At 38.4% G+C, this 20,129-nt stretch overlaps 1 protein-coding gene across 2 annotated transcripts in view; it reads right to left on the reverse strand.

The window, feature by feature from the left end:
• Positions 1-344: 344 nt before the first annotated feature.
• The window catches only part of LOC126900044 (ephrin-A4), a 122,748-nt gene continuing 102,963 nt past the window's right edge, over positions 345-20,129 (reverse strand). For both annotated transcript variants that reach the window (XM_050675477.1, XM_050675478.1), the window contains exons 2-6: positions 5,958-6,099; positions 4,657-4,825; positions 3,684-3,803; positions 3,451-3,621; positions 345-3,336 (exon numbers count right to left, since the gene is read on the reverse strand). In XM_050675477.1, coding sequence (XP_050531434.1) covers positions 3,203-3,336; positions 3,451-3,621; positions 3,684-3,803; positions 4,657-4,825; positions 5,958-6,099 — 736 coding nt within the window. In that variant the 3' untranslated portion in view covers positions 345-3,202. The remainder of the gene's footprint in view (positions 3,337-3,450; positions 3,622-3,683; positions 3,804-4,656; positions 4,826-5,957; positions 6,100-20,129) is intronic.

Below are 20,129 nucleotides of genomic sequence, written 5' to 3' on the forward strand. Positions count from 1 at the left end.
TTATATTACATATTTTGTGTCAACCTTGACGGATAATAGGTTAATGAAATTTTTAATTCTAACTTTAACGAGAGTAAATGATTCAAATCAGGTGTTTAATTTGTGTTTTTTTTAATGACTTTATTCTCAATGACAAATTTTTAATTTTTAAGAATATATGATATTTACAGAATAATTGAAATGGTACTTAATGTTTATTTAAATTTTAATATTGATCATAACCTTTATCATTCACCCCGTCATAGGTTTTAATTTTAATTTCAATACTCAACAACATATCAAATTACTCGAAAACAGACTACTTCAAATGAAATAACAGAAAAAATAAAACAAAAACACACAAATGATATTTTTATAAATCTTATATTTAACTGGTACATACAGCACAAATAAGGAGTACACATCAGTTCTAAGTATTAAGTGCCCTGTTCTAAATTTTATCAATACATAGGTAATTCATAGGTATTACATAGATAATTCTAAGCTAATTCACATTCATGTATACATATTCATCATATTTATAATTTTGACATTCATTTATACAGCAGTTATGGCATTGAAAAATCAAATGGTGTACATTTATATTATACTTTAACTAACAAATAAATATATATAAAAGTACATTTACATATTTATATATTTTTTATTCTCCAACACTAACAAACTACACACAGAAATAATATATGTATATAATATGAAATAAAAATAAATAAATTAACACATGGCATTACTATTAATACTCTATTTATGATCAGTAATATACTACAAATGTAATTATAAAAAAATAAGTTTTTCATTAGATATAAAATTAATAAACAATTTGATTAAATTCCTTCATTCAGCCAGCCTATATATATATATATATATAAAATACACGATTTTGATAATTTTTTTACTTTATAAATAATAATTATACTTTTAACAAAAAATTATTTATTTTAACTATTAATATTTATTTAAATAGATAATCTGAAAATAGTATAATAGTAATTTTGGACATAAGATAAACGATTGTTTAGAACTAATTTTTTATAATATTTTATTTTTATGTTAGTTTTGTACTTTATCAAATACTGAAAATAGGAACTTCAAGCACAAAAATGTTATATTTTTAAGAAAAAGTCTCATCATTAGTGTTTTATACACTAATATTGAGAATCATTACACAAAATATTTTTATAAGGCTAATTTATTCCACCGGCTGAATGTTTTGATAAAACAAAAAATTGTGTATTTATACATTGAATTTTTATCATAATTGAATAATAGAACTTGTTAGTTTTGACCAATGAATAGTTCAGTATTATTTGATGTTTGGTATAATTGTATATTACCTATAAAATTAAATAAACAAAACTTTAAACGACTAGGCTTCTTTATACTTGATATTTGACATGTAAAATCAGTTTGGTAATGTGAATATTTAATAATAAAAAGATTACTAATCCTATTATACTGTAAATAAATCTTAAAAATAAATATTATTGCAAATAATCATACATGTATATGTTATGGATTTGTATGTAAAATATTAAAAAATGGATATCAGATTATTTTTTACTTTTAGATACTTTTATAGCAAAACTGTCATAACTGTAAATTATTTTTAATATCCAAAGAATCTACAATGATGGTTGTTCATAAAACAAACTATAACTTGTTTGATAGTAGTTATAAATAAACAATGAATTGTTATGCTCAATCAATAAAATGGGTATAGCAAGAAATGGTTTTTTGTATCAATAAGAACCATATATTAAATTAATGAAATATCTGGTATCTCAATAGTTTAATTTTTTATGGCTATAACTTATAAATATTATAGTTGATTAAATGTATGCAAATTATTTATTTTTATATATGTTTCCATTTACTTAATTACAAATATATCATTACTGTAGTATTAATATAATAATAATAAAAGTAAAAAAATATTAGCTTGAAATGTATTATTTATGTTTGTAGTTTTGTTATCTTATAGCAAATACAATTTAGCCAAATATTGATAGGTATAGATACATAAATATACATATTGTGTAAAAGAAACTAAATGTTTACACGTACAAGTATCAAAGTGCTTAATGTTAAAAATTAATGATCACAGAAATGAAATTATAAATAGGTTAAAATTGAATACCCTAATTTCGTTTATAATTACAATACTTTGTCTAAAAAAATGTATAAATCAACATAAAAATAATAATTATAATTAAGATTCAATGAAAAAACAAACTTTAATGAGTGACTTTAGGCGACATGAATTTTCAACTACGGCGAGCAGATCTTGTGATTACAACAATCGAACAATTGAAATTTAAATTGATTTGAAGTTTGAACAGAAAGATTAAAAACAGACCAAAAGTCTTCTTGTGCGTACTATTGAAATTCTTTGTCTATTTGATCTTAAGGCATTGGTTAGCTGGCAAATGGTGTCTAATATATTTCATTCTTTGGATAATATGCGCGTTGAATCGAAACAAATATTTTCCGGGCAGAAAATCGACGGCCCGGTAAATATTAATTGATATTCAGTCGTGCGCGGTACTAATTTTATCAAAAGAATGAAATACATTAGGCACAGCTGGTGGGAATGCGAGTTGAGATATTTGCAAAAGAAAGTTTGATTGTATAATAAAAAAATTATATAAAAACCATTCAACGGTGAATATGATATGGGTTTCGAAGAAAAATTCACGTTGGATATTGCACATTGATATAGTTAGTTAGATTTGTATGGTAATTCAGTGAGTCGTTTATTGAGATGCGGAAATCTATCAGAACTGAATATACTGCTTATAATTGTTATTATAATAAAATTACATAAATATTTAATTCGAGTTCTGCTGTTAGGTCTGCCGCCGTTAGCCAGTCATTGAAAAAAAATGATTATTATATTTTAAACCGTAGCCAGTCAATATCGTTTTGTTCTCAATAGTACAATTGTCATTACAATAATCTATTGTTATCCAAGTATAATACAATATCGTGTCGATGCCTGACTTATTTACAATATGACAATAATAATTATAGTAGAATAATACAACAGATTAAATCAATACCGCAGAAAAATATTATTACATGGTGGTCGTATATGTACATAAAAATATTTATAGAATAATAATAATAATAATATAATAATAAACCGTTTAGGTATGTACAAATGTTTTTTTTTTATTATATATAATATAAAAGAAACGACGATCTATCGCGATATCCATTGGACAATGGCAAGAAAGACTAGAACGATGAACGCCGAACTGGACGCACTGCAATGGGAGCCGTTGAAAGTCAACTCCTCGTTTTTTACGATTTCGTTTGGATGTTTGTCATATTCGGCTATAAAAAAAAAAAAGTCAATTAAAACTATCAGCGGATCAACGAGACGACGATCTGTTCGCGTGACGGAGAATGTCAACGTGCAGACATCTGTGTCAATTTTAGGTTACTCACATGATTTTTTGTGATTCGGCTTGTTGTGCAGAGACGGACCGAACGGAGGCAGTTTGGGCGACGGCGGGTTGGTCGGCGAATACATCGAAGTCGGTCGCGGATACACGTGCGTGTTGACCGGACCCGGTAGCCGTTGAGTGATTGTCGGATTTGGCGGTCGGGTGGCCACGACTGAAAAAGAATAATACCGTTACTCGGAGTTGACGAAATTCTTGATCGGGTTAGATACTCACTGTGGCTGCTGTTGTTCTGTTGGTCTTCTGGCCGGCAGCACACCTTGAACACAACTTTCATGTTGTTGGTAGAGCAACGGCCGCCGATCCTGCGGTGGATATCGTCTTTGGACGACGTTGCTGCGAACAGAACAATTTATTGAAATGGCCACGCAAGTACAGTGGAGATATTTTATAGATACGTCTGGGAGGGGAAAAACGTAAGAGGATATTGATTGACGAGAGCATGGCGTTTTCAAACGAGAAAGGGTTTGAGAAGAGCCGAGTCCCATCTCGGATTTTGTAATTTATTTAAACTCTTACTCGTGTAAGTGGAGACCGGAAGGAAAGCGCTGTGACGTTTCTGTGAAGAAGAGATCGGGTGTTAAAAAAAAAAGAAAAAAAGATGAACCAGTACTCGATATAAATTAGAGACGTATACGTGTGAAGTTGACACGTGTACCGGGGAGCTGGTCGATTCGCTCAAATCGTGTCTACTATTAAACGTATAAGAAGAAGAAAAAAAAGGCTCTAAAGACCATTGTATTGATTTGCCATCCATTCTTAACACATATGACCATCGGGTACGTAATGGAGGCGACAAAGGTCTCTCCAATGGGTTTTCGTGTGTTTCGAGCATTTTAACTACCATATAAATGAGGTATTTCTTCCTCGAGTTGTCGTCGGCAGCGTTTTTTTTTTTTACTCGATCAAATGACCGTTTGTCGTTTTGCACGACAAATACAAAACGCGAGAAAGTCCAGGTAAAAAAAGAAGCAAATGTCTTTGGGACGACCGTAAACGTTGTTTTTTCTGCAAAAGTCAATGGATTCTCCATCGAGGTCGTCTGGGATTTAATGGCGTACTTAGTTGTCGGCAGAAGCTGTGCGTTTAATTACTAATGGAAAAATGAAAGATCTACGAGTGCGTTGGACAGTTCAAGAGCGCAAGTCGTACATTACGTGTACAGGTGTAATTATATAACAGTACTTACAGATGAAATAGTAGTCTTGTCCGGGTTGAAACTCGAGTCCGCCGGGCTGAGGCGTGAACGACCGGAACGTTATGGTGACGTACATCAGTTTGTACGGCTTATCGCAGTACGCGATGATTCGAGGATTGGGATTCGTGATCCGACACATATCGTATTCCTCTTTGGACACCTAAAAAACCAGTGTTGATATAGAATGAATTCCACAAAGATTTATTGTCGAGCGTTCCAACACCACAGTCTGTACGAATTATTCGATGACTTATTCATCGTAAGGTTTTTTAAGTAGAAAAATAGCGAAAAAAAACCCTATAGAAACTTTGACGTTGATAAATCAATGAAATCCTTCAATGGGCTATCGTCGACCGATAGCAAATGATATTTATTTCGCTGGATTGGAATCTACAATTTTCAATATGATTTTATCGCATAAAAAACGGAATGGTTAATTTAAAACTATTCCAACAATTTCGAAAAGGTTTTTAAAACTTCTCATAAAATTTTGTACGAATGTGTAATTTACAAAAAAAAATCACAGTATTACAATTACACGGTCGGGTATTTATTTATGTACGTTTTTTTCATTACCAAACGTCATCGCTATTGTTATCGTTTAAATTTTGCATAACACATCACGAGAATAATACATGATAAAGTAGTGTATTATCGTTATATTGTGTTCATTGTCGGCATTTGGCGAGAGGCGTTTGGAGAGGATTTAATCGCACGCCGTTCAAAGGTGTACGTGTATATTTAGCGAACATTATTATAATAACAATACGGGCAAACAAAAACTCGGTAAATCCGCAGCATTGTGCGGTAACAATAGAGTTTTGTTGCGGCCGTGGCTACCAATTAGTCTTGTCTCGGTTTTCAAAAGGTCTCGGCTAAAAGCGGTCCGTGTAGGCCGAACCGAGTTGAATTCGAGTAGGAGAAGCGCTCGCGAGTGCCGGTTGGGTAGCGGTGGTGGACTTGTGACTGGCGGTGCCACAAGTGCGACGACGATATTACGTGAGAGTCAAAGGTCTTCGCTGCTGCAACGTCGTCACGTGGGCGGGGACGACAGAGTTCATTGTTTGCGGGCGAATATATAAACACGACGCGAACCGGATAATGTTCGAGAGGATGATGCGTTCACGATCACGGTGGACGACGAAGCGGTCCCGTTGTGGGATACCGTCGCGTTTGTCCCCCGTGTCTCGATCCCGTCGGTTTCGTTACCCCCCTCCCCCCTCCCCCACCGCAATGATGTTCTCCCTGCCGCGACAGCTTTGGGTCGGTGATGTGAAAAAGTGTCCACTTACGTTGTAGATGATGTACTTCTCGGCGTCGTTTTCGTGTGTTCCCGGCGTGTACACGGGACATACGATGTTCACCTGGTCGTACTCGAACGGCATGTTGCCTTTGTTGACGTCGATTATGTGGTCCGTGTTGTCTATTCGGAATCTGCAACGAAATGAAAAAAAAAACGTATGAGACCAGCTGATATGGCATTCGGTCGGTTTTTTAACGGGTAGATTGCGACACACCGAGTGTTTTTTGGGCAGCCAGTATACGACGTTCGGCGAACAAAACGGCATAGCCGACGTCGTACACTTGCCCCTGGAGGGCACGATCGTTATAAACTTTTGTTTTTATAACGCGCAACCAAAATATTATCTTTGCCGTCAAAAAGTCTGAAGTTGAAGTGGACGCGCGTTTCGTTTTTAATTAATTATTTCGGCATTAATAATTTCACAGCTAAACCGATTTGAAATTATTAATAGCTACAAATATGTATATGAGACTTCTTCGCTCGATAAAAGCAAAACAAAGGTGGCTGAGGACAGTTACCTCGGGATGACAGACGGTCTGTGTCGAGTAACAATAACAAAATGTTCAAAAAGCAAACACGATTGTGAAATCTTACAGAACAATTTTTTCGCAAACGTAATTAGTGTGTAAACAGGTCGTATTTTCTTCGCCAAGCCTCCGAGCGTTCCGACGGCTTTAAACTTTTAACTATACACACACACAGTCGATAATTGTGTTGCTATCAAAAGAAGTTATTTACTTTAACATAATTCGTGTACTGTATAACAAACGACGCGGTAAAGGTTATTATAAGCTAGTCGAGAGGAGGACGAGCATCGAGCGAAATGAAATGTAAATGCTAACGACTTACCTGATGATATTGTAACGTTAAAAAACACAATTCAAGGAACGGCGTCATAACTCGACAGGCCGAAGTATTGTAGGATTTGTCGAGTCATTTATAGGCCCCCTAACCTATGCGAAGGCGTTGTATGGAGAGGGTGTTTTTTATTTGGTCGGAAATATTTTGGCTCACGAGTGGTCGATAAATTATCGTTGCTGATGGTTATAAAACGAAATTAGGACTATCGAAATACTCGATTGCCACCCAATCGATATAAGAGAAAGAGACAATTGCCACAACCTGGCATCCCGTATATTTAAAAAAAATCAGTCATAATTATACATGACAGTGTTTTAAACGTAAGAAACCTCGAACGTCATCATTATGATCGCAGTCGCTCGGTTGTCATCACTTATCGATTTTGAGCAAATTATTATCTCTTCGTACACGTTATTATTTTCATTCGGTCACAGCCACTGGTATAGATAAATATTTGTATGTTAAAAAAATAACGGCCTGTGATATATTGAAAACCGAAATGATAATTTGTTATTTATGTTATACGCATTTATGTTTACTTTCATTGGCCAAAATTATTATAACGCCGTTGTTATTTTATTATAAAACCGACCGCTGTGACTGTCAATTTCACAGTAGCCAAAACACACAACATATACGCACACTAACGAGGGATTGATAGTAAACGAACTACTAGTCATCAGTTCGAAATCCCTCGGCACTTGCGGTTAAATGTGTCATTGAAATGGACGTCCATTGAAAGCGCCATTTGTTTGCTAATGAAAAATAACGCGGTTTTTACTGTGAAAACAACGTGTCCGTTGAACTGTGCAGCACTTAATACTGTATTTGTATTGTGTTTTTTATCTTATTGACTAATCTTAAGTTGTTGTTTTTAACGAACGCACAGATTCGTTAGCAAAGTTATTCGACAGATATTTTATACGACAATTTCACGTTCGTATTCGGACTAGTAATAAATGCGATTCGGAGCTCATAATAAGTGTTTTAGTTGAGCATAAGTACTACGTTTTGAATGTGAATAAGATAGATTAGTAGAGTCGATGTTTAATAAACCCCAAGGCATTTGTCGTTAATAAAAAGTTAATTTTGCGGAAATTAACTATAAAAATTGACACGTCGTCGAAAAGTTATTATTAGGCGACAATATTAACCCAATTACTAATTCGAATTCTGCGTTGGTAGAGTACGATTTTGATGCGCGTACATTTTACAAAATGGCGACCAAATTCGACTCGTATACGGACGCGTCTTAAGCAGGTGTTGAGGAGCGCATAGCGAGTCCGGATATCAAATGTCATCCGAAACGAGCGTACCAAAGCCGGTACGGTTTCTGTGCAATTTTTTCCAGTCGTCTACCACGGGCGTGGGCGGTAACCGGGTCTAGAAACGCCCTGCTCCCGTCGACGTCTCCTACACGGACGTTCACGGTGGAAACGCACAGGGTCAGAGCTTTTTCCCCCCCCCCCTCCGCACTGGATATGCGGTACGCGCGACTTGCGTATTCCGTGTGCAAACACTGTGCGGCCGCGTGTACTCGAAATTCAAAATGGGACTCGGGTTGTCGAGAGGGGAAAAATATGGGGGCAGAAATGGCGACGGCCGTCATTGTATACGCTTTGTTCTAGACGAGCCGGCGGCGGCGCTAATAGTAATTGTAGACGAGCGAAGGGGAGAGAAATTTCCTAGGAGTTGTTTGTGCACTACTAATTGTAAACTATACCTCGTAGACGCTCACGAGGGCTTCTGTAGAGTATTGCACACGCTGTGCCCACCATTTCCCCTAACTACTATTACGATCGGAGTTCGGGGGCACGTTTTCTATTGACGGTATCTTTTTGAATTTTCGCGACACTATGCGGGCGAAAAAACGTGTCCGACTTACACCATTTTGCAATGCTCGCGCCGTCCGAATTCGCTAGGAAATTATAACTGCTTGGCACTGCACTTGGCCGCACACACGCTGCCAGCTATAAGATGCAATGGAAAGTGCGAAGAAAAATCTACCGGCCGTCGTCTCGTGCGACCGGTTTGATTGGTGAGAGAGACAAAACCCTACGGAGGGCAGCAACAGCAAAAGAAATTTCAAGTCGCAGAAAACATTTTGACGAAACGAGTACCGACGACGAGGACGGGGACACGTGTCTGGAAAATTCTAATATTTTCGGAGAGATTTGCGAGTTATTTATACGCGAAATTCTTTACGACGTTATTTTTCATCAAAAGTCCGTACCTCCGTCGCTAAATAACTTTAAAGGTAACATTTTATCGAGTCTTTTTGAAAAACCAAAGAATAGAGCGAGACAAGTGAAAGAAACAACGGCGGTGGCCAAATCTTAAAAGACACGGCAATCCTTTTGTTTGGATACTCGTTACAGTGAAGAATGCTACGAATATTTCTCCGCCGTCACTTCGCTGGCTTCACATTCCTACGCGTTCAAATAAGCCGTACTTTTTGCCCGGAAAATAAAACCAGCGATCGCAAACCATTCTTGTTATGCAGCCCTTTTGAAAGTAAGTTATTATGCGAAAACTATGCGGCGGCAGGTATGTAAATGGATTGTTTCGTCGGAGAGAAAACATGACAAATGTTACAGTGTTTGTCGTGTGTGTGTGCGCGCGCGCGCGTATATCACACAAGTGTTGGAATTGGCGGTAAACGTCTCGACGACAGAAATAGAGCGTTGGCAGGTTGGACGCGCCGAACAAGCCGGTCGTCTAACGCGCAAACGGCGTCCACCACAAACGGACGGACGGCCGTGCAGTGCTTTCGGTGGACCCATTAGCGAGCGATGGACGCGAACGCCGTGCGGTCACCCTCCCAGCGCTAGCTTTTTAATTGGATCGTAACGTCGAGCATCTGGCCGGTGTACACGTATGCTGCTTACACGTGCACGGCATGTACACGTTGGATGTAATACACACTCGCGTTTCAGTAGTGTGACAGCAGCGAGGCGTGTTGATTTATAACGGAGGCGGCCCAGATTGAGTGCAGTGTGATTTCAGAACCGTCGCTACGGTCGAACGCAATGTCGCCATATGAGTTATGGACCGATTTATGGTGTGTGTAAGTGTGTATTACTACTACGACGAAATATTTAACCGGTGTGTGTGTGTCGATCGCAGTGTAACGCATAAGAAACACCGTGTTTACGTTCATTTCGGTCGCCCACTCCAATTGATATCGCGTTAAGACTAACGGAAATCGTCGGCTACCCCGAACCACGATCATTTGGAAACGCGCGGGGAGACGATAATAATAATAAGAATTAACCGATTGCTGTCGTAAACTTCAAGCGAATATCTACACGGAGAATGGCATATGTTCGGCTGGATGGTAGTGGGGGGAGGAGTGTCACGGGGAAAGCCGGACGGTTGCATTGTTGTGGGGAAATCGATATGTTATTACTGGTGGACGACATGTAACTTTGGTCGCAAAAGGACGACAACAAATGCGATATAAGGGCACGTTAAAAGGGATATTTTAATATTACGAATCAGTGTCAGATTTCGCGCGGTGGGACAAAAGGGACTCGAATTCCGACGAAAAGCATCACCGACGCTGTTATTCGTACCTCGTTTTGCGTCGAAATCAAATAACAATATCAATAACGCGCCCGTTTTGACGACGTGTTATATGAGAGAACAGCACACGCCTGTGAGAAATAACGACGACGCAATATCCGTGACGGCGATGCGACAAGCAGACGAACACTAGCCCGTTGAAATAAGAGGACAGGCCTGTCTGTTGGATTTGGTTTGATTCGAAAACGGACGGCTGGAAAAATAAAAAGCAATTCGATCGCATCCCTACCTCGAGTATTTAGAGTTTCCAATCGAATATTGGATTTACTAAATACTTGGAGATAGCGAGTTCAGGGAAGTGTAAAATAAATGCCATCATCAACAGTTATGGCTTAGGCCCCGGCTTTCTGACGATCCTATGTCGGAGCTGCTTCTGTGTGACGCAAAACAATTGATTTTTAATACATTTGCCAATCGACGTGCACCAGACAATCGGTATGAGTTTACGGATAGATAATTAATAAAAAATGTGGTAAAGCTGAAAAAAAGAACTGAGCAAACTTTCGATGAAATTCAAAGGCATTCAAAGGTTTGCGATGAGTTTAGGAATCAAACAAATGTTTTCCACGTCGATAATATTAAAACAATGTTATTATACGCTAAAGAGATAATGAAACGCCTATCCTGTTGCCAATCACCGAGAACGAGAAAAAAAAATTGCACATTTTGTATGCCTTTTGATCGGTCAAAGTACATTACAATAATAACAATTACAGTGATAATAATAACAATTTAATATTACCGCACTTGTTTTTCCGATAGTTCGCCTATACAAAACAACTGTACAATGTTTATAAAATAATAGTAAGTTGATGGAAATATTTGGTATTTAGTGATTTTGGCACGCATAGGGGGGGGGGATGTATTCGACAATAAATGTTCTTTGAATGTGTTCGTAGGGCGTTGAAATTCTTCTTCGACGTTTCACGATAATTAATAATTTATACTGCGTTTTAGTTGCCCCCCTCCCCCACCCGCAAAGAGCCGTTTCGTGCGACAAGAAAATGCAGACGTTTGAGTGGTCTTGGGTTGTAAGTCGCGGGCGACACCGATACGCGTCAACGGAGAGGTGTCGAGGGCGCCAGGAATAAAGGAAAAAGTTCTAGTCACGAGTAATAGATCAACGTCAGTCAAGAGGGTTTCGGTGAAATGAATTGCTCCGAGCCGGTCTCGGGGGGGCGTCGTAACAAAGCTTCGTACTTTAATAAACGTCGGTGAGAGCGAATAGTGCGGTGTACAAATTACAAGGCGCTTATATAATATGCAAGTGTGTGTTTTTGTTTTTACACTCGTGTAATTTTCGTATTCACGCGTATAAAAAAAACCCCCGTACATACGGAGATGGTGTACACAATATGATATTATTCATTCGGCGGTGACGTAATAGTTTGTAATGAAACTCAAAAGAACCGGAGATAAAAAATGTTCACTGAGAAATTATCATGTTCGAACCGTCAAAAGCTTTTTTTTTATATGTGTATGCTGTTTTAAGTTGCATTCTATGCACTAGGTGGACGGCTAAATTAAATATTTTGTTTTTCTAGGTTCCTGTTCTAAACTCGCCGCTGTTTATTGATGTAATGAATAATTTCGATATCACCCAATTCTCGAATAACATAAAATACTGTGTGTATAAAAAGTTGTAGTTGATCAATTCTGACGACAAATAATAAAGAATTATTTCAAAGTGCCAGATGGTACGAAAAATGAATTAAAAGCGCGTTAAACATGTCAGTACTAATTTATTGATGCCATAAAATGATAAGACAATAGAATAACCTCATGGTTAGAATTACGAATTCGACATTTATTCATAACAAAGAGTTAACACGATTATCTTTATGATTCACAAGTAAATAGATGTAGGCGTCGAGAATGTCAATTGACTGTGTAAGACAAATGTGTACTGCTACAGCAATACATTTTTATCGGAGTGATAGACACATCCATCAACGATAATAAAGTTAAAACAAAATAAACCTTTCCCGGGTCAAAGACAAATATGATCCCCGGCCAATTCTGCATTAACTTAATGAACATACTTTTATATAAATAACTTACAGGTTAGAAAAATACGTACGTCTATTTTCGCATCTCAGACGACATAATGAAATTTTATCGAAAAAGAATGTCGAAGGTATTGAATTAGAGAGAAAATAATATTGCATTTTAAACTTCTCAGTTCGTTTACACGGTCTAATGACAATAAACGACTCGAGTAAATTTTTACGATTATTAAATGTCTAATGGACTGATGTTCCATGAAATTTGTTTGGTTATGCGTTGTAGTGTTTCCTTCCAGTTATACTATGTGGGATCGATAACATTGCTTCCTATTAATGAAAAATTACTGCAAATATAATATGAATTTACATTGAACTTCTTGTGCATACATTGAAACTGAAGCGACTAGTAATTTTCGGTAGATTGATTTTGTACGTCGAAAAAGAAAAATAAACATCAGGTTCGCATTATATCTAACCCTTAGAATATTATTGCGTCCGTTTTCCTAAAACATCAATTCTACAAATTTGTTTTTCGAGCGTTTTTTTTTTTTAAATAGATAACGACAACAAAATATCCTAATTAATGTGGTTTTTTTCATGTGGCCAAGTATATCGATCAGCTCAATTCGAATTCATAATCTATACATGTTAGTTATGAATAATAAATTACGGTCGTGTGTTTCGCGATACGATGTTGTAAATTGGCGTGCGGACCGACCGGATGGACAATAGCAAAAAACGTTTTCCTGGGCGTCCGTCAATTATTTACACGATTTTCTTAGCGGTCGTCAAAACTGACTTTGAACACGCGACCAAATGTTCTACAGGAAAACGTGCGAGTGAATTGGCTCGTGTTGTAATTTGGATAAAAATTCCAAAAAAAAAAAAAAACTTGTGGGAATATTACAATAGGACTTTAGTAATATTTTCGTGGAAACTCGAAAAAAATGCACTCTAACCGAATTAAGAATAACTCTCATCAAATGCCGACGTGAATGAATTAATCTTGTACGCGATTTGTTCCGTGTTATTTGACTTTGGTATTACAAGTCCTAACATTTCACGTGGCAGTATGCCAAAACATTAGCTACAGTCGCTAATTGCAGAGTTGTAATTATTCAAATGACTGGCGACCACCAGCTCGGCGGAGCTCTTTCGAGAAACGTTGGCAAACACGATTTTTATAGGACGGACGGATAAAAACAATACTCGACTGCTTTTTCTAGTTTAGACGGTTACTCTGCGACAGGGTCGTAAAATCTTCACAGTCCATTTGAACGACAATTGAAATACAAACGATTACCGACGAGAGTTCATCGGCTGGCTGTTATTAGAGAGGCCTAATAAAAATTTGACCGGTCGATTGTTCGCACGCGTCACATACACGCGAGTCAATGCACCGCCGCCAAACGACCTCTTTGATAACTGTTTTTTTTTAATTGGCCAAGCTCTATGCGCTTAACAAACAAAATGTAAATGCCTCGTTAAATAAATATTAAAACGATTTGCTTTTGAAGTAGACAGACGTTGGGTTTTCAATATATTTCTCTAGTATTTCCAAACGGGTTCAAAGGCAATACGTAATACGTTTTCAATAACAGCGTTGTTCATGGAGAGGTTTAAAAAGTAAACTATTCGTTTTAATACAGCAATTGAAAACTGCACGTTACGTTTATCGCTAGTAGGACACAAAAAAACAATCTATAGATACACGTGGACAAAGTTCTCCTACGATGTGAAATCCGGAGGTGTAATTAGTCAAGATTATTTTTGTCGGCACGTGGGCGTCATTATTATTTTTATTATAATGATCCGTTTAATTATACGGTGACATTCTTATTTCGACTTTCGTATAATCACAACGGCATTTATTATTGAAACGTTTTCCTTTGGTGTCGTTCGGTACATACACTTACTGTTGGTTTTTACGAAAACACGTGTACATGCTACACATACCGGGCAAAGGGTATTTCTATGAGTACAATAATAAAAAAATAAAAGTTGCCGTAACCCGAGACGGCGTCGGTGAGTTTAAAATGGCTACCGAAACGGCGAGGGGCGACCTCCCCTTGTCGCATCGTTCAATATGGCATCTGTCTGTATAGCCATGACGTATACGTATGTGGAGGATTACGTTACATACACACGTTGGTAACGTACAAGGTGTGTGTGCTTTTTATTTCACCGTCGGATTTACTACCACCTCCGCACTACCTATTGGTGGATTTCTACGGTTGTGTGCGTGTCCCGAGCGACGGGTAAAAAACGAGAAAATCCTGAGCCTCCGGATTTGTCGCTTGACATTACTGCAAAATATTCGGTCGACGAGCAAGAGCGGCCGCGGACGATAAAGGATCAACGGTACGCGTAGTCCACAGAATGCCGCCGGCCACAGCGTCCCAGGGGACCGTACAAAAGACACGACGGTCGGGTCCAATCCGACTTACACGACGACCCCCCGGTGCGAAATATTTCGCGCCACTTCGCTTATAAGTACATTGAAAAGGTACGACGGCTTTACCATCAAACCGAAACGGGCGGCAACTGACTACCGGAAAATCCCAAAGAATTCGAATGCACCCGCCGCCGTCCTTTGATATGTACATTAGAGTGTTATTATTATAATAAGTAGAGACATGTCGCAAAGCCCTGCGTGTCGACAAAAAACAGGTAGTTTAGAATTGAAAACGACAGAGATGAATAAAATATTGACAATAAAAGTGGTATATTTTTGGAGAAATGTGTTTTGTCGTCAACAGTATCATAAGCTCTCGTTTTGTTCGCCTTTTTGGGTTCTTCAAGAGATAAAGTTCTTTTATGATCCCGACGTATGACGGGCAACGACAAAGCTGATTGGCCGACTGTCTGTGCAGGTGTTCCCGTGGGTCCTATCGATTGGGAACCATCAGTCTTTGTCCGCACAAATCGACCGCGGTCACGTTAACGGCGGACAAACAATGACGCTGCACAACGGTACAGGTCGTCGATTGATGGGTGGTCCGATCGATAGATATCAATCACACGATAGAAATCGTTTATGGGCAACTTTTGGCTCCCATTGTTATCAGTCGCAATGAAATAAGTGACTTATTGGTTCGCTGGCGTTATCAGCATCGGACGGGCGACCAACCCACGCGGACCCGGCAGTGCTGCCACCGAACGTGACCGGACAAATGCATCGTTGGCGTGTGATTAGCATCTGTCCGAATCGAGTCTTTGAGGCGCCGTTCGGAGATGGAAAACATTGCCGCCGTCATTAGTATACCACTTACTAATCCGTATGGGGGTGAAGATACGGTGCAGAGACGAAGACCCGCTGCGTATGCCAATGCCCATGTTAAAGCATTTCTCCTGTAAATCTCCGTGTAGTCTAATTTGCATATTATACGAGCATTGTTTGTAGGAGTGTAAGACGCTCAGATCGCTTGCAGACGCGATCGATCGGATTTTGATTGATTCTGACACGAGTGCGTTTAGCGTGGGACGGCGGTAAGGAACGCGGGGGTTAAGTATGGGGGCCCCATCACAAAATAATACGGCCAACAGACGATTTCCATCAGACGTTTTAATGTTTTCCGTACCGTTTTACAATAATAACGACGCGCACCGACTACCGTTAAAATGAATTCATTAAATCAAAACCCAACGAGGAAAGAAAATCTATTAAAAAAGAAATCGATACGATCCTAATCTCGGTCCGTTCATCTTAAAAGCGATGTCGAGTCGCTAAGGAATGACGTTTAAACGTATCTTTACGCGTTGAAACGGTATACCTTTTAAGACGGACTGCTTCATTAGTTGAGCGGCTGATGGGTTTAATCCGTAACGTATTCATAATGTTATTTTTTATAGTCCAACGAAAATAAAACATTCTGTGCGAAACAACAAACGAGTCGAGATGTAATTTTTTAATACTCAGTTTCTGCTGCAGGTCGTTCATACGCATATGCTACAAACGACTGTCATCAGTCTGTTCGATTTGCATTTTTATTGCCTACGCGCGCGATACTCAACACTATATTTGAAACGTGATAAACGTAATCGATATCGTCGTCCGGAGCCCTGCGACGTCGACGACGACTGAAATAGTTATGATAATGGCTCAGAATATATGATAAATAATATATATAATACACTCTACAGCCATCCGCGTTTATTTGAATAATAATGATGATAATAAATAAATAAAAAACACAAGGAAAGCCCCGGAGGCGAGTGCAACAAATACGTTTTCATTGAACCGGCATTTGGCATATTATTGTTATTTATGTTTTTCACTGCGTTATTACGGTTATACTTTGGTCCCGCAGGGATTTCACGACACCTGTTGTCGCTTCGCCGACTTTATAACAATAAAATGTATACAACGAATACCGTGTGCTTTGGATATACGAACTGCATTAAGCTTTTGATTTCGCCGTCCTGCGGCACCCAGCAAACCAACGAATTAACATTAAAACAATATTATTGTCATTATATACCCGGCCGAGGTGACATCGTTGGGTTTACACAGACCGTCCACTTAAGCCCCCGAACCTCTTATGCACAGCGTAAATATGTATGCGCTTGTTAAATCCCATTGAATAGCCAATAATATTGTTATTGTTAATATTTTGTATCGATTATGAGTGGAAACCATTTGACAATTCAATTACTCGAATAAAAAATATGCAACAAATGCGATTAAAATGCTCGCAGCCCGTTTAATTCATCATTACTTTTAAAAACTAATTAATCCCCGCTCAGTTATTTAATCATTTTCTCGGACGAGAACATTTTTTTTGTGCTCGACAAAAGTAGATAATTACCATCCGTTTCTTCGGCGGCGCTATGTTTTTTAATTCTTACTCGACATATTATTATAGTAGTAATCGCGAGTCCCTCGGCGACCGTTTTTCATCAATTATTCGGTCGGCGGATATAGAAACGTTTAGAAGTGAGAGCAGATGGCAGGTGGCGGCAGGGCGCGGGGATAAAATCTTCAACGCAAGTTTAATGCGAGCCCTACGCGTGTTCTAAAAGGAAATGGTTCGACGTTTAATAAAACGATATGCATTAACTATAAAACTACACTCTTAAATAAAGTACGCCAATAAAACACGTTTATAGGATTCCACGAGCAATCCATATAGAATAACGTTTTTTACTGCTCACGCGATATCCGTCCGTTCCGATGTTGACAAGTGAGTCATGTAATCTAATGGAAACTACTTGTGTAAATAGAGAATTCGCCAAATTCTATAATCTTAATTGATTTTGAAACAAAAGTAACCATCGCCGTAAAGTTTCCCGAGAATCGAGCTCGAGGAATTATACATTAGTCTAACTTATCTTCCTTTCCTAGTAAGTTAAGGTGCCTTCCGGCCAATATGTACTCGATCCGACCGTAGACTGTGTCCTATAATCGGAGTTCTCTAGAATAAAGGACTATTGTTTTGGTTTAAGGACGGACAAGATAAAAACCAAGCAAGACGCAATTACTCGTCCATCGCAATAATTATAGCGTAGGCAGTTGTTTAGAACGATCGACGATGCGCAGAGAAAACTGTTTGGCGACGCTCTTTACAAATAATAAGTAATGAAAAACAACTATCATATTTGGCCAACGCTAATAAACCGTTTATCGGCCCGACGATAAAGATCTTCTCCGTCACAGTTGCTAATATTTTCTTCACGAGAATTGACCACGCGATGAGCCAGAACGACAACGGAAACTATTTACATAGATCACAATCGTGACGACTAATAGTCTCCTACTCGACTTTGTAAAAACAATACCGTCCGAGTGTGGTAATTAATGACTAAAATTAAATAAAATACCGATAAAATTTTGACAAAAAAGTCGAATACAATGGGAGTTGTGGGATTTTATTGGACGTGGGTACCTCCTGATAAATTACACCGCACGAATGTGTACACCAAAAATGAAGGGAAGTATTGCAGAGAAGGTCCTAAGCGATTTACACTCGAAAATTGTCCGACAGTCGATTAGTTTGGTGTCGCATGTTGCACAACGTTACGATAAATGCAGTAGGTTTTCCCTTTAAAAAAGGAATTAAGCTGAATCAAAGCCATACTCGATCATTGGTGGGAATGACCTGCGGCCACAGACAGCATAGATAGAGCCAATAATAACATTTTTTTTTTTTGACCTCGCTACCCCAAAACTGCGAAGGAGAGGGAAAAAAGTAAAAACCAGTAGCCCCAGGTATCCGTGCGATGGAAAAAAAATGTACATTAGTGACACGAGAAAAACAGAAGCGGCGAAGTAATAAAGAAGGAGTATTATTATAAATGTATAATGTTATGCGCGAGTATTAGTTTTTTATGCGTACAAAATGTTGAAACAATTTTGAATCGCGTGACCGGCCGATGTCTTACGGTCGGAAAACGAAATTTAGTCGGTCGGGGTAATTTGAGATAATAACTGCAGGCCGTATAACATGAAGCAGATACGTGTATAGGTTTACAGGCTGCGATGGGTGCAAACTAATAATATGCAAATATCCGACGCCATAAACCGGTGGTGCGAAAGAGACTTTTTGGAATACTGTTCTAGAAAGCCATTAAGGTGGCGATGTGGTAAAAAGTATTGAAATCCAAACGCTACTATGTTACAACGACAGTGTACAAGGTGATGTTGAGTCGAACGAGGCGGTTTCGAAGACGAATAGTATACAACCAATCGACATCTCCTAAGGTACCTGACGACGCAGTTTACAAACAAACGATTGTCGCTTACAAAATGATTCAGAAAGAAAAACGATGTTTTTTAGGAAACTGACATTACATTGTCATTGATATGTTGGCATTTATTTTAAAATAGCCGACTAGGTCTTTCTAAAAAAGCGTACTCGCGTTCACCTCGTAAGAAAGCATAGATCAATCAATAACGAAAACCTGACTAGGTTGGGGGAGGGGGGGGGTACCAGAGGATATTAGGCAGCTTTTGGCGAATTCAAATGGCGTGCGGGCGACGTAGTCCGTAACGAGTTATTGCCAAACGCTTTTGCATTTATCGAATATACATATATTATAAATATTAAGCCCGAAAAACGGAACGGCTGGGCGTGGTGGCGCTGTGTGTATTGAACTTCCAGTGAAAAGTGATAATAAAAATAAACGGGTACGCATAGGCAAAGATTAAAAAGTCGATACTGGTGTGTATAGAATTTGCATTATAAACTACCGGCAACGGATGTGATTAAATTGAGATTTATACGGTCGCGCAAAGACGGCGGGTGGAAAGAGAGCGGACGGAACGGACACGCCCGGGAATAAGTATAATGAAAAATTGCAAAACCGAACGCGTTTTTAATATTTCCATGGCACACACCAAAAAAGATGCCCACCCCCGTGACCGTTTTCTCTCGGTTTGTTTTGGCAGACATTTGTTTTGTATTTCACTCGGGAGAGTCGGAGTAACGGCAAAGTTTTTTGCCCAACAAAAAATATTCTCTCTTCCGAAGCGACTGTAATGTATCCGCCTATGAAAAAGAAAAATCTGCCATCATATTCGGCGTCTCTCCCTCGGTGAGAAAACCGGGCCCGACGACAACCTCCGGAATAAGTGACTCGTAATAAAAATATAAAAAACATTATTTTTTTGTCGCGTCGTTATTACAACGAGTAATGATGTCTTTTGGTGGAGACGATGTTTTTGCACTTTGTCAAATATTCCCCTTTTATTTTTTTTTTTTTTTTTTTTT

Source organism: Daktulosphaira vitifoliae, unplaced genomic scaffold (genome assembly GCF_025091365.1).
Source record: "Daktulosphaira vitifoliae isolate Bord-2020 unplaced genomic scaffold, ASM2509136v1 Scaffold_2, whole genome shotgun sequence".
Taxonomy (NCBI): domain Eukaryota; kingdom Metazoa; phylum Arthropoda; class Insecta; order Hemiptera; family Phylloxeridae; genus Daktulosphaira; species Daktulosphaira vitifoliae.